Source organism: Heterodontus francisci, chromosome 19 (assembly GCF_036365525.1).
Source record: "Heterodontus francisci isolate sHetFra1 chromosome 19, sHetFra1.hap1, whole genome shotgun sequence".
In the NCBI taxonomy this organism is placed as follows: domain Eukaryota; kingdom Metazoa; phylum Chordata; class Chondrichthyes; order Heterodontiformes; family Heterodontidae; genus Heterodontus; species Heterodontus francisci.
This window is the reverse complement of record NC_090389.1, coordinates 16837195-16849320: the sequence shown is the minus strand read 5'-3', so window position 1 is coordinate 16849320 and position 12126 is coordinate 16837195. Positions and strand designations below refer to the sequence as shown.

The 12126-nt window shown below is 44.2% G+C and overlaps 1 protein-coding gene across 1 annotated transcript in view; it reads right to left on the bottom strand.

Moving 5' to 3' along the window:
* LOC137379969 (MAP kinase-activated protein kinase 2-like) overlaps nucleotides 1–11507 on the bottom strand; it is a 155583-nt gene extending 144076 nt beyond the window's left edge. Inside the window, exon 1 of the mRNA XM_068051406.1 lies at nucleotides 10997–11507. Coding sequence (XP_067907507.1) covers nucleotides 10997–11440 — 444 coding nt within the window. The 5' untranslated portion in view covers nucleotides 11441–11507. The remainder of the gene's footprint in view (nucleotides 1–10996) is intronic.
* Between the last annotated feature and the right edge of the window lie 619 nt (nucleotides 11508–12126).

Genomic DNA, 12126 nt, shown 5'->3' with positions numbered 1-12126 from the left:
CCTTTATGTTGTATTGATGCCTGCATCCAAAATCTAGACTATTTAGAAATCTGGCAATCATTGAATCTATTCTTTGTGTCACTGCAGAATGTCCCATTTGCTCCATGAAGGCTGAAGCAAATGACAGGTTTCCCGAAGGATTTTAAAAAAAAAAAGACAGCAGACATCTGATCCAACAGGGTCTCCCTCTCCAAGAACCGAACACCAGTTAGAACCAGTAGCCTGTCCATACGAGATACCTTAACACAATCCAGCAATTTAAATGCTAGTACTGATCCAGAAATCCCCAAATTGAACTTCGTTAATCTTTTATACGGTTTTTTATTTATTTTTTTTAAAGAGATACAGCACTGAAACAGGCCCATTGGCCCACCGAGTCTGTGCCGACCAAGAACCACCCATTTATACTAACCCTACAGTAATCCCATATTCCCTACCACCTACCTACACTAGGGGCAATTTACAACGGCCAATTTACCTATCACCTGCAAGTCTTTGGCTGTGGGAGGAAACCGGAGCACCCGGCGAAAACCCACGCAGGCACAGGGAGAACTTGCAAACTCCGCACAGGCAGTACCCAGAATTGAACCCGGGTCCCTGGAGCTGTGAGGCTGCAGTGCTAACCACTGCACCACTGTGCTGCCCTATTCTTCCATGGAATGACCATCTGTTTTCTGAAATCTGTCAAATTCTGACCATGCCTCATAGGCATATAACAAATTACCTCTCTCATCTCTTTCATCCAAGAACTCTCATAGAAGGTCCAAACCTTTATCACTAGCCAACTGACAAGCATCCATCTCACAAAACACTTTACTTCTGATTTTATTTCTTGTAGGAAGCAAAACACCAAGTCCTACTTTGTTTTTCTTTGGTAGGAACATAACCAGTGCCCACAGATCCAGTTCTTTCTTCCACTGGTCATATGGTTCAGACTCCAAGAACATCAGAGGGTAATCATATCCGGACAATTTACACTTACTTTCTGCCATTTTCCACAATGGCCACTAGGATTTTAGTTTCCCTTCTGAATTTCCTCTTAGTTTCCAAACTTCACCTTTAGGCAACCAGTCTCTGCTACCATATTAAAATCCAGAAAGGCAAGTAATGAAGGATAGAACTAGAGCCAATCTTTATACACTTTTCTGAGCAATTATTTAGAGATTCAAGTTACAAACATGCACGTCCTCACCCAATAACCACAGTTTTAGTCTTTTTCTTTTTATAGGGGAATAAGTGAAGCCCTCGTTTATGCCCACCACCTGCATACAATTAAATACAATTTATATACAATTCATATCAGACACCCAGCTGATCCAGAAAAAAAGCACAAACTCACAAGTTATTGATTTACCAGGCAATCATTCTGCTCACACCAGTACACACATAATGCACTTTAGATTACAATACAGATTTGTATCAAATTCACTACAGTCCAGTGTTCCACTATCAGCTACATGGCCGCCTGCAGCAAACAGCTGGCGGGGCTGAGAAAGAAAAAACAAGTATCTTAGAGAGGAGCCGAAGTGACAGTCCTGGAACCACCTCATCTGTCCATTTCCGCATTCAGGGAGGCCAAAGTGGGAACATTTATAAAATACATTGAAATTTTCCCACAAGCAAGTCATTTTTACAAAATTATGCTAAAAACTAACATGTTAATAAAACAGAAAAACACAAGTACATTTTTGCTCGCCCACTGGAGCTATATTTCAGCTCTCAGTAGCACACACTGGTTAAAAATCACCCAGAAAGACAGGTACATTTGAACAGATCTGTGAAGTTTGCAGACCCGGTTATTGTGCAGGTTGCATTGAGAGCAAGCAAACAGGAGCTTGTGGAGGGGTGGTGGGGGGGGGGGGGGGGTGGTGGAGGAACAGGAACAAAAACAACTCATATTTATCTAGTGCCTTTAACATAATAAAAGTCCTAGAAGTGTTAGAAAGTAAAATTTGACAAAATTTTAGCCACATAAGGAGATATTAGGGCAGATGACCAAAACTTGGTCAAAGATCTAGGTTTTAAGGAGCATCTTACAGGAGGAAAGAGGGGTAGAGAGGCAGGGAGATTTAGGTAGGGAATCCCGGAGCTTACGGCCTTGGCAGCTGCGAGCACAGCCACCAATGATGGAGCAATTAAAATGAGGGATGCTCAAGAGGCCAGAATTAGAGGAACACAGATTGTTGTGGGGCTGAGATTACAGAGATAGGGAGGGGCGAGGCCATCAACAGATTTGAAAACAAGGATGAGAATTTTAAAGTCAAGGCATTGCTTAATGGAACACACAAAGCTCCACCCTCAATCGGAGTACTGGTTTGGGAGGGGGGGGGGGGGGGTGCGCCAGAGGGAAGTGGAGGACTCATTCTTAATGTTGAGGGAGTATGAATGGGAGATCCCGCTTTCTCACAACATTAAAAAGGTAAATTTCAAACTGATTTGTCAATGCACACAGAAAACTGCTTTGCAACGAGGTAAAAAAGCATAACTGCACCTTCAGAGTAACTATTAATTCCGAACCTTGGACTGGTGACTACCTCTTAAATTTCCATTCAGAGCCATATCACGCACTCTCACCCCAATCTGCATCATGTGGATGTGTGTGTCATATCTTAAAATATCTGAGCCAGCTGCTGAATGTGGTAAACTTCAAACCGACAGAGCCAATAATCTCGTCCTGCTAATGCATTACAGTACAGGAAGAAACAGGGCAGCAATGCCATGTCAGGGTCACAACAAAGACAGTCTGCAAGAAAAATAAAATTAGAACAGAGGCTCATAATGCCCGGGGAACAAGTCCATCATTCCTTCACTACTTGATGTGCCCCCAATTGGTCTACAGTGCTCACCCAGTCAGTTTTGGGGGTGTAGTCAATAATTTAGATCATTTAAAAAAAAAACACAGAAAAAGTACAGATTTCAATTGCTGAATTAAAAATGTAATACACGTGTGCATGTATGAATCCATTTCATTCTTGCACACAGTGATTTTTAAATGTTCCTCACCTCCACCGCACCCCCGCTGGCCCCCATCGATCCCACTGGCAGCTTTAATAAAGTTAAACCACTGTACCAGGGAGGCACTCTAGAATCATAAAATTAACAGCACTGGATGAGACCATTCAGCCCATCCTGTCAGTGCTGGCCTTTTGAAAGAAGTATCCAATTAGCCTCTGCCCCTTCCTTATAGCTCTGCAGATGCTTATTTTCAAATATTTATCCAATTCCTTTTTGAAATTTACTATTGAATCAGCTTCCACTGCCCTTTCAGGCAGCACATTCCAGAACATAACAACTCGCTGACATTAAAATACATTTATGAAGTCAAGATTTTAGCTTGCTTCTGAGACACATTGAAATATATATTATCTGATGGCAGGAGGCAGGAGGCCCCATCATACTGTAAAATGGAAGATGGACATCTGTGCCGCTTCTGCGCTGGCAAGAAAATAGGCCCAACAACGCTGGACGTTCTTACAGCCAGCTATGGTGTAGCACTCCCTAGGTAACGGAAGCACATCTAGGGGCATGGCATTAGTGAAGGAGGAAATAGTTCCAGCACTCATCTGAATTATGAAAATGAGAGATCATTGGATACAAATATTTAATTGGCCTGTACCCTGAGATATTAAAGTAAAAATATTCCACCAATTTACTGATGGTATAGCTGGTTAAGGTAGTGATTAGCCAAGCTATACAAACCAAGAAGGTCCCAGGTCTGTCCCACATTAGCTGATCATGACCAAAGCTGACATACAACAATACAATTCACCTGATTGCAATCATCCGGGGTTCTTCTGATCAATATCTAGTGACGACAGAAGGAAAATGCACATTTGGACACTGGATTAGAACAGAACTGGGCTCGGCTGTTAACCACGGTCAAATAACTTTCCAACACTTGCAGAATGGACATTGGGATGAGGAACTGCAGGGTACCTGATACTTGTGGAACTGAACCCCAGCCTGAGTCAGCACCATTTGTAGAAGAGGGGAGAGTATTAAAAAAAATGAACCAAAGTATTGCAGTTATGTGCACTACATACAACCCTCTCAGCTCAAAGGCATGTCAGCAACATTACTTGAAACATATGCACTTACCTGAAACCAGCTCTTCACCTAGGTTTACAAACTCAATTACCTGTTCAAACAGGCAGATAGAATGCTGCTTAATTTTGTTACTGACCCATGACCAGTTTGCATTTGAGAGATTAATTACAACTCTATTTTTTGTGACATGACATGGTCCATTTAAATACATTACTGTATATATCGTTCCTGGCAGTGGCTGACATCACATCCTTTTAAAAGTAGGTGAAATATATAAGTATGGTCAATGTAGTCTCCAGGACGAGTTTTTAATCACCTAAAGGGATTGGAGAGGAATTTTCCATATTTGTTTTCTCCCGGACAGGTTTGATGGACCAGATTGTATTTTCCTTCTCGTCATTTTCATGTGAGAGTCGTGATACTATGCTACACCTCCACTGGTTACATTCTAAGTTATGCCAGTCTCTAAAAAGGGATCCACCTTCATTTTTACCACTGCCAGCCCCTCCTATTCTCACTGCCGAGCCCAGCTCACATATTCCTTATGCTATATTCCTTTGCTCGAGTCGCTCTGAACAGGCTCCAGAAGCTGGCTGAGCGCGTCTACCCTGAGGCACAGTGTGGCTTTCGTGCAGAGAGATCGACCATTGACATGCTGTTCTCCCTTCGTCAGATACAGGAGAAATGCCGTGAACAACAGATGCCCCTCTACATTGCTTTCATTGATCTCACCAAAGCCTTTGACCTCGTCAGCAGACGTGGTCTCTTCAGACTACTAGAAAAGATCGGATGTCCACCAAAGCTACTAAGTATCAACACCTCATTCCATGACAATATGAAAGGCACAATTCAACATGGTGGCTCCTCATCAGAGCCCTTTCCTATCCTGAGTGACGTGAAACAGGGCTGTGTTCTCGCACCCACACTTTTTGGGATTTTCTTCTCCCTGCTGCTTTCACATGCGTTCAAATCCTCTGAAGAAGGAATTTTCCTCCACACAAGATCAGGGGGCAGGTTGTTCAACCTTGCCCGTCTAAGAGCGAAGTCCAAAGTACGGAAAGTCCTCATCAGAGAACTCCTCTTTGCTGACGATGCTGCTTTAACATCTCACACTGAAGAGTGCCTGCAGAGTCTCATCAACAGGTTTGCGGCTGCCTGCAATGAATTTGGCCTAACCATCAGCCTCAAGAAAACGAACATCATGGGGCAGGACGTCAGAAATGCTCCATCCATCAATATTGGCGACCACGCTCTGGAAGTGGTTCAAGAGTTCACCTACCTAGGCTCAACTATCACCAGTAACCTGTCTCTCGATGCAGAAATCAACAAGCGCATGGGTAAGGCTTCCACTGCTATGTCCAGACTGGCCAAGAGAGTGTGGGAAAATGGCGCACTGACACGGAACACAAAAGTCCGAGTGTATCAGGCCTGTGTCCTCAGTACCTTGCTCTACGGCAGCGAGGCCTGGACAACGTATGCCAGCCAAGAGCGACGTCTCAATTCATTCCATCTTCGCTGCCTTCGGAGAATACTTGGCATCAGGTGGCAGGACTATATCTCCAACACAGAAGTCCTTGAAGCGGCCAACACCCCCAGCTTATACACACTACTGAGTCAGCGGCGCTTGAGATGGCTTGGCCATGTGAGCCGCATGGAAGATGGCAGGATCCCCAAAGACACATTGTACAGCGAGCTCGCCACTGGCATCAGACCCACCGGCCGTCCATGTCTCCGCTATAAAGACGTCTGCAAACGTGACATGAAATCGTGTGACATTGATCACAAGTCGTGGGAGTCAGTTGCCAGCATTCGCCAGAGCTGGCGGGCAGCCATAAAGACAGGGCTAAATTGTGGCGAGTCGAAGAGACTTAGTAGTTGGCAGGAAAAAAGAGAGGCGCAAGGGGAGAGCCAACTATGCAACAGCCCCGACAAACAAATTTCTCTGCAGCACCTGTGGAAGAGCCTGTCACTCCAGAATTGGCCTTTATAGCCACTCCAGGCGCTGCTTCACAAACCACTGACCACCTCCAGGCGCGTATCCATTGTCTCTCGAGATAAGGAGGCCCAAAAGAAGAAGAATAGGCTGGAGCAGGCACACAGCTCATGTAACTGTCAAAGTAATTAAGATGGATTCCAGGAGGTGAGTGAGATCAGCTTGGTGGAGCTCCTGATGTAACTTTCCCTTCTGTCAGCATGGAGTCCCTGATCTCTGCTTACAACTCCGCACCTCAGCAGGGGAAGAATCTCAGAAACTGAACAAGATAGGGGAAGCAAATTAAGGGCTCGCCCTTAGACTAATTTTAGGGTATCAAGGTTTAAACATCAACAGTCTTGTTGATGTTAACTGTCCCTTCAGAGTGAAAAAGAAGATAGCTAATGCTTGTTCTCAGGAAATTTATGACCAATTGCAAGTGAAACAATTTTAAAAGAGAAAGTTCAAACTTTCAGTCAGGAACGACAGAATACAGACTCTCACTGGTTATTTTCTCATTGCAAGTTCCTAACGAGCCACATTGCCATAGGGAGCACCCAGCAGAGAGCAGGAGGAATGGGGAAAGGTTAAAATAAAATCAATCGACTGGAAGGCAGATTACTCCCATCTGTTCTTGTGCATGTTTTAAGGTGCAGCTAAAGAGCAGCAACAGGAAAGAACTGACAGCCAGTTGCCTGATCAAAGAAATATAACCCCCTCCCACCAATTTTCTTTTAAAAAATTGCCAGTTATTACACACTACTTTCCAGGGATTCCCTGGCGACTGACTCCATCCCTCTCCCTGGCAATAATGTGAGATCAAGCCAGTCCATTTGTAATCTTGATGGCACATTGGACCCCATGAGCTTCTGACCACATATTCATGCCATCCCTAAGACCCCCTGCTTCCACTTCCATAACATTGCCCGTCTCTGCTCACCTGCTGCTGAAAACCTCATTCTTGCCTTTGTCACCTCTAGACTTGTCTATTCCAAAATACTGTTGGCTGCTCTTCCACATTCTACCCTCTATAAACCTGAGGTTGTCCAGAACTCTGCTGTCTGTCTTAATTCACACCAAGTCCCATTTACCTATAACCCCTGTTCTCACTGACCTACATTGGCTCCCAATCAAGCAACGTCTTGATTTTAAACTTCTCATCCTTGTTTTCAAATCCCTCCAGGGCCTCGCCCCCTCCCTATCTCTGCAATCTCCTCCAGCCCCACAACCCTCCAAGATATCTGTACTCCTCTAATTCTAGCATCTTGAGCATCCCTGATTTTAAATTACTCCACCATTGGTGGCCGGGCCTTCAGTTGCCAAGGCCCTAATCTCTGGAATATCCTCTCTACCTCGCTTTCCTTCTTTAAGATGCTCCTGAAAACCAGCCTCATCTGACCTAATATTTCCTTTTGTGACTCGGTGTCACACTTTGTTTTATAATGCTCCTGTGAAGCGCCTGAGATGTTTTATTATGTAAAAGGCACAATATAAATATAAGTTATTGTTTGTCAAAAATATGAATACAACAGAATATTGCTAGTCTTGGATGCCAGAAATGTATCTGTTTCTCTTTAATTTCAGTCGCATCTACTTTATGCTTTCAGCCTCTTTAGGGCAGGTTGTGGGTTAGTGTGTTAGCAACGCACCACGTACTTGATGTGTGTTCTTCCTTTTAAAACATTTACTTCTAAAAATCTTTTGGAAAATAAAAAATATTTTCTTTGGGTCACTTCACATGACATAACATGTATGCCACCCACAGCCTCTCATCACATTCGAGCCAGTAACTGCACCTGGAAAATTAAAAATTAAACTCTCCAAAATGATTTTTTAAATAAAGTCAGAACTTAACCTACCACTTGCTGGGATTTTCTATGTAAAAATAAACCAGGTGGTGCAACTCATGAGGCTTGAGATTAGCGACAGTCACAATTTACAGAAGCAATGTATTAAGGCCCAAGCTGACTGAAGCGGAGAAGGACTTCCAGCCGCAGGGAGTCTCACTCCATTTTGCTTCAGTGTCAGGTCAGATCCCCCCCACTCTGGATTCAGGCTGTATTTACATTATTGGGTAAAACATGGCAATGCCTCATGTGCAACAAGTCGTGACTGTCCCTTCACTCAATGGGTTATTTTACATTAAACCACCAGTCCCAGTATGTATTTATTCTCTGGTAATTCAGTAGAACATGACAAATGCATCCATGTTCTTCACAGTCAAGTTTGCTTAGGGACCTGTGGTACTGGAATAGGTTTCCCCACCCTGTAGATACTTGAATTATATGTGTCTCTGTAGAACTAGTCATTGAACAACACAATTTTCTCCACAGTTATTCAGCATTTAAAGCAATCAATCGCATTTGGTATCCATATGTCACTGGAAATATATTTAAGCCAATAATCTTTAATGGTTTACAGTACGCTTCTTGTGCGATACTCTTAATTCATTCCCTCAAATGGCTCCATTACCAGTGGGTTTTTTTGTTCGTTTGTGGGATGTGGGCATCGCTGGCTAGGCCAGCATTTATTGCCCATCCCTAATTGCTAGGCCATTTCAGAAGGCATTTTTTTTCCCCTTAAGAAGAGTCAACCACATTGCTGTGGGTCTGGAGTCACATGTAGGCCAAACCAGGTAAGGACAGCAGATGTTTTTTTTTTACAACAATCGACAATGGTTTCATGGTCATCATCAGACTATCTTTTAATTCCAGATTTATTAACTGAATTCAAATTTCACCATCTGCCTTGGTGGGATTTGAACCCATGTCCCCACAGCATTAGCCTGGGCTCTGGATTACTAGTTTAGTGACACCATCATCTCCCACCTTCTATACCTGCCAGTACTTCATCCTAACATTATACAGCTCAAAATAGTCCAAATTTAGGATAGCATATATAGTTTTACTATCTTGTGTTTTTCACAGCTCATGCAGACAAAGACTGACCATTCAGATTCAAAAAAGTAGTAACAACCCTATGTTAACCTCAATTATTAACACAACCTGGGAAACGCTATTGATGGCCAGAAATGAAACACCAATACATCTTAATTCAGGCAACTAACCAGTATGGAGCTCATATTCAGACATATCTGTTGCCATCCAAATGCAACAAACTGTGATCAAACGCTGTGCTAGTAAAATGGGAGAGGGAGGAAATTGAGAACAGGCCAATCAATTAAAATCTGCAATCTGAGGTTCCATTCTTCAAACTCTAGGTTTACTCAGTTAGAAATATCTCTGTTACATGACAAAAACATGCAGACTTGGAGACTGGGACCACGATTCAAATTCAAACCACACTTGCTATTCTGAAATGTCCAGTTCTGGACAATAAACTCATGCTGTTAAATATTGACTGAGCTCCCTTAAACCAGTGACTCCTTGAGCTATACAAGTCAAGATTTGATTTGATCCCTCGATTGTGCTGAGTTAGCTAGTCTTAGTTGGGGAGAGTGGCAGGGCTGTTAGACTTGGCCTTAATGTCATTGCTTATGGGGGCGGGGGGGGGGGGGGGGGGGGGGAGGGGGGGGGGAATGATGAGGGAAGAAACAGCCGGGATTCTTGCTTCTGATTGCTAGTCCAACAATCCATGATAGATGAATTTGTGCACAAGGACTTTCAGCGAGAACAGGTTTAGCTCAACTGTCAGGCTCCCCTTTGTCAACTAATTTGCTGACACTGAAGGCAGCTCTGGGGGAGTTTCTACCTGTCTATAAAACCCATCCCAAATCCCAGAGTTGGAAATATTAGCATATTGTGGCTATTTTGTCATCATTGAGGGTAGTTGATAGAAAGAGGTAAATGGAGCCACTTGTCAGTTAAAGCTTTCAGCAACCCTCCAAATTTGAATTTGCAGCTATCTCCAGAAGAGAATTAGACCATTCAACCCTCAAGTCTGTTCCGCCATTCAAACAGATCATAGCGGATCTGTATCCCAACTCCATCCATCCACCTTGGCTCCATATCCTTTAATAGACTTGGGCAGCAAAAAAAAAAATCTAACAATCTCAGCTGTAAAATTATTAACTGGATTTAATATTTACTGCTTTTTGTGGGAGACAGTTCCACACTTCTATCACCCTTTGTGTGAAGAAGTGGCACTGTTTTTAAGGTTATGTTCCCTTGCCCTAGTCTTCCCTGCCAGCAGAAAGTTTCCATCAACTCTGTCAATTCCTTTCAAAATTCAAAAACCTCAAATCAAATCATCCTTTAACCTATATTTCAGGGAATACAAACCTAGTTTAAATAATCTCTCCTCATACTTTAACCTTTGGCATCCTTGGACCATTTTTACCAAACTGCACTGCCAATCCAAGTCCAATATATCCTTTCCAATGTGCAGTGCACAGAACTGCACACAATAGTCCTGATCTCGTCTAACCAGGGTATCGTAAAGCTGTAGCAAAACTTCCTCCCTTTTATATTCTAGACCTTTAGATATAAAGTCAATCAATTGCTCCATCATAAGGAAACCAGCCTTCACGAACCTTACTGATTCCACTTCCACCACGGTTAGCAACTGACAAGCAAATATATGCTTACTTCATGCTTCAATAAGGCATTCACTCTGGAGGGGGCAAACCGAGATGGAACTGGCACAATTTATAGCACAGCCCACCAGACTAAGCCCCTTTCTGTGACATCTGTACACAAGGAGCCAGACAAAAGAAGCCCGACATCTGGCAGGATTTTTAACACACAGGAAGAAAAGAATTGACATAAGTGGTTGCTGCCCAAAACTCCTCTCCTTGTTCATACAAACTGAGCGGTTATTTCCTACCCTTTTTGCTAGTGACGTATAAAATCATATCTAGCAGGAATTATTTTTACCCTAACATTTAGAGAATGAGTTTTTCTTTCCTCGTTGTAATATCAAAGTTCCTTAAAACTTTTCCACTGAAGCGGATTTATGCCCAGCGCCTCTCAATGTCCACAGTCTCTCAAGTACACCACACACACAGCTAAGCTGTACCTTCAAGGCGCACTTCTCTCCCGTTTTCTTGTGGACACACTCCAGCACTTTACCATTGACTCCCAGTCCCAGGACGTGAGTGGACACTCGGTAATCATCGGTGATGGCGTTCTTCCTGATCTCGGGCCGGGGTTGTGGATGGTTGAGGAGGCTCGGGGCTCCGGCAGCTGCCGGTTTACTCAGCTTGGCTGCCGACAGCGGAGCGGGATCGTTGCCGTTGTGGAGCATGATGAGGGCAGCGTGTTTGTGACAACTATCCCGACCTGATCCGGGCACGGACTGCTCAGCCGATGGGGCACATGAAGCCGGGTTGGGGGGGGGGGGAAAGGACTGTAGGTCAGCGGCTCTGTCCGGCAGTGGGCTCGGACAGTAAGTGAAAGAGTGTCCGCACTCCGCTGGGGGGCAGGTGCTGCTGCTTTTAGCGCAGCCTCGGGACTCCACCATCAGCTGATTTCCTGAACACGTCAGTTCTGGTAGCTCAGGGCAAGGTCACTGTCTCAAGCAGCAGCTCGGAGAGGTAAAAGCGGAGGAGGGGAGGGAGGGGGGAACTAGCAGCGAGCAAAACCCAGCTGTAATACACACTAACCACTCCCTCCCCCTACAAGCCATCTTTGGAAGTGGATAATCCCAAGCTATCCAAGGCCACGGTCATCCTGAAAAATGAAGTATCTGCTGTCAAACTTTTTGTTGTTGGGAGAATTCAGATGCGAGGGAGAGCCCCGTGGTAGTGATGCTGATCACTGTGAGACTGGCTGAGCCGACCGACCACCTTGCAGCTCTGTCACTGCCATTGCTCACTATACTGGGTGCTTACTCTTGTCACTATGTCGGTCTTTTGCGAAATAAAATGTGTCAAAGCACTTCAGAGAAGTGAAAACATACGGGGAAAACGAACTTGTATTTATTGAACGCCTTTTGTAGCTTGGTACATCCCGAAGCATAACCAATAACGTACTTTTTAAATGTGGTCACTGTTGTAATGTGGGGAAACGGGGCAACCAGCTTCTGCACAGCAAGGTCACACAAACAGCAATGTGCTAAATGACCAGATAATCCAGTGTTGGCCTGGGAACTCCCCTGGGCAACACAAGGAGCAAGATGTGAACCGAGCAATCTGCACATTGGAACAA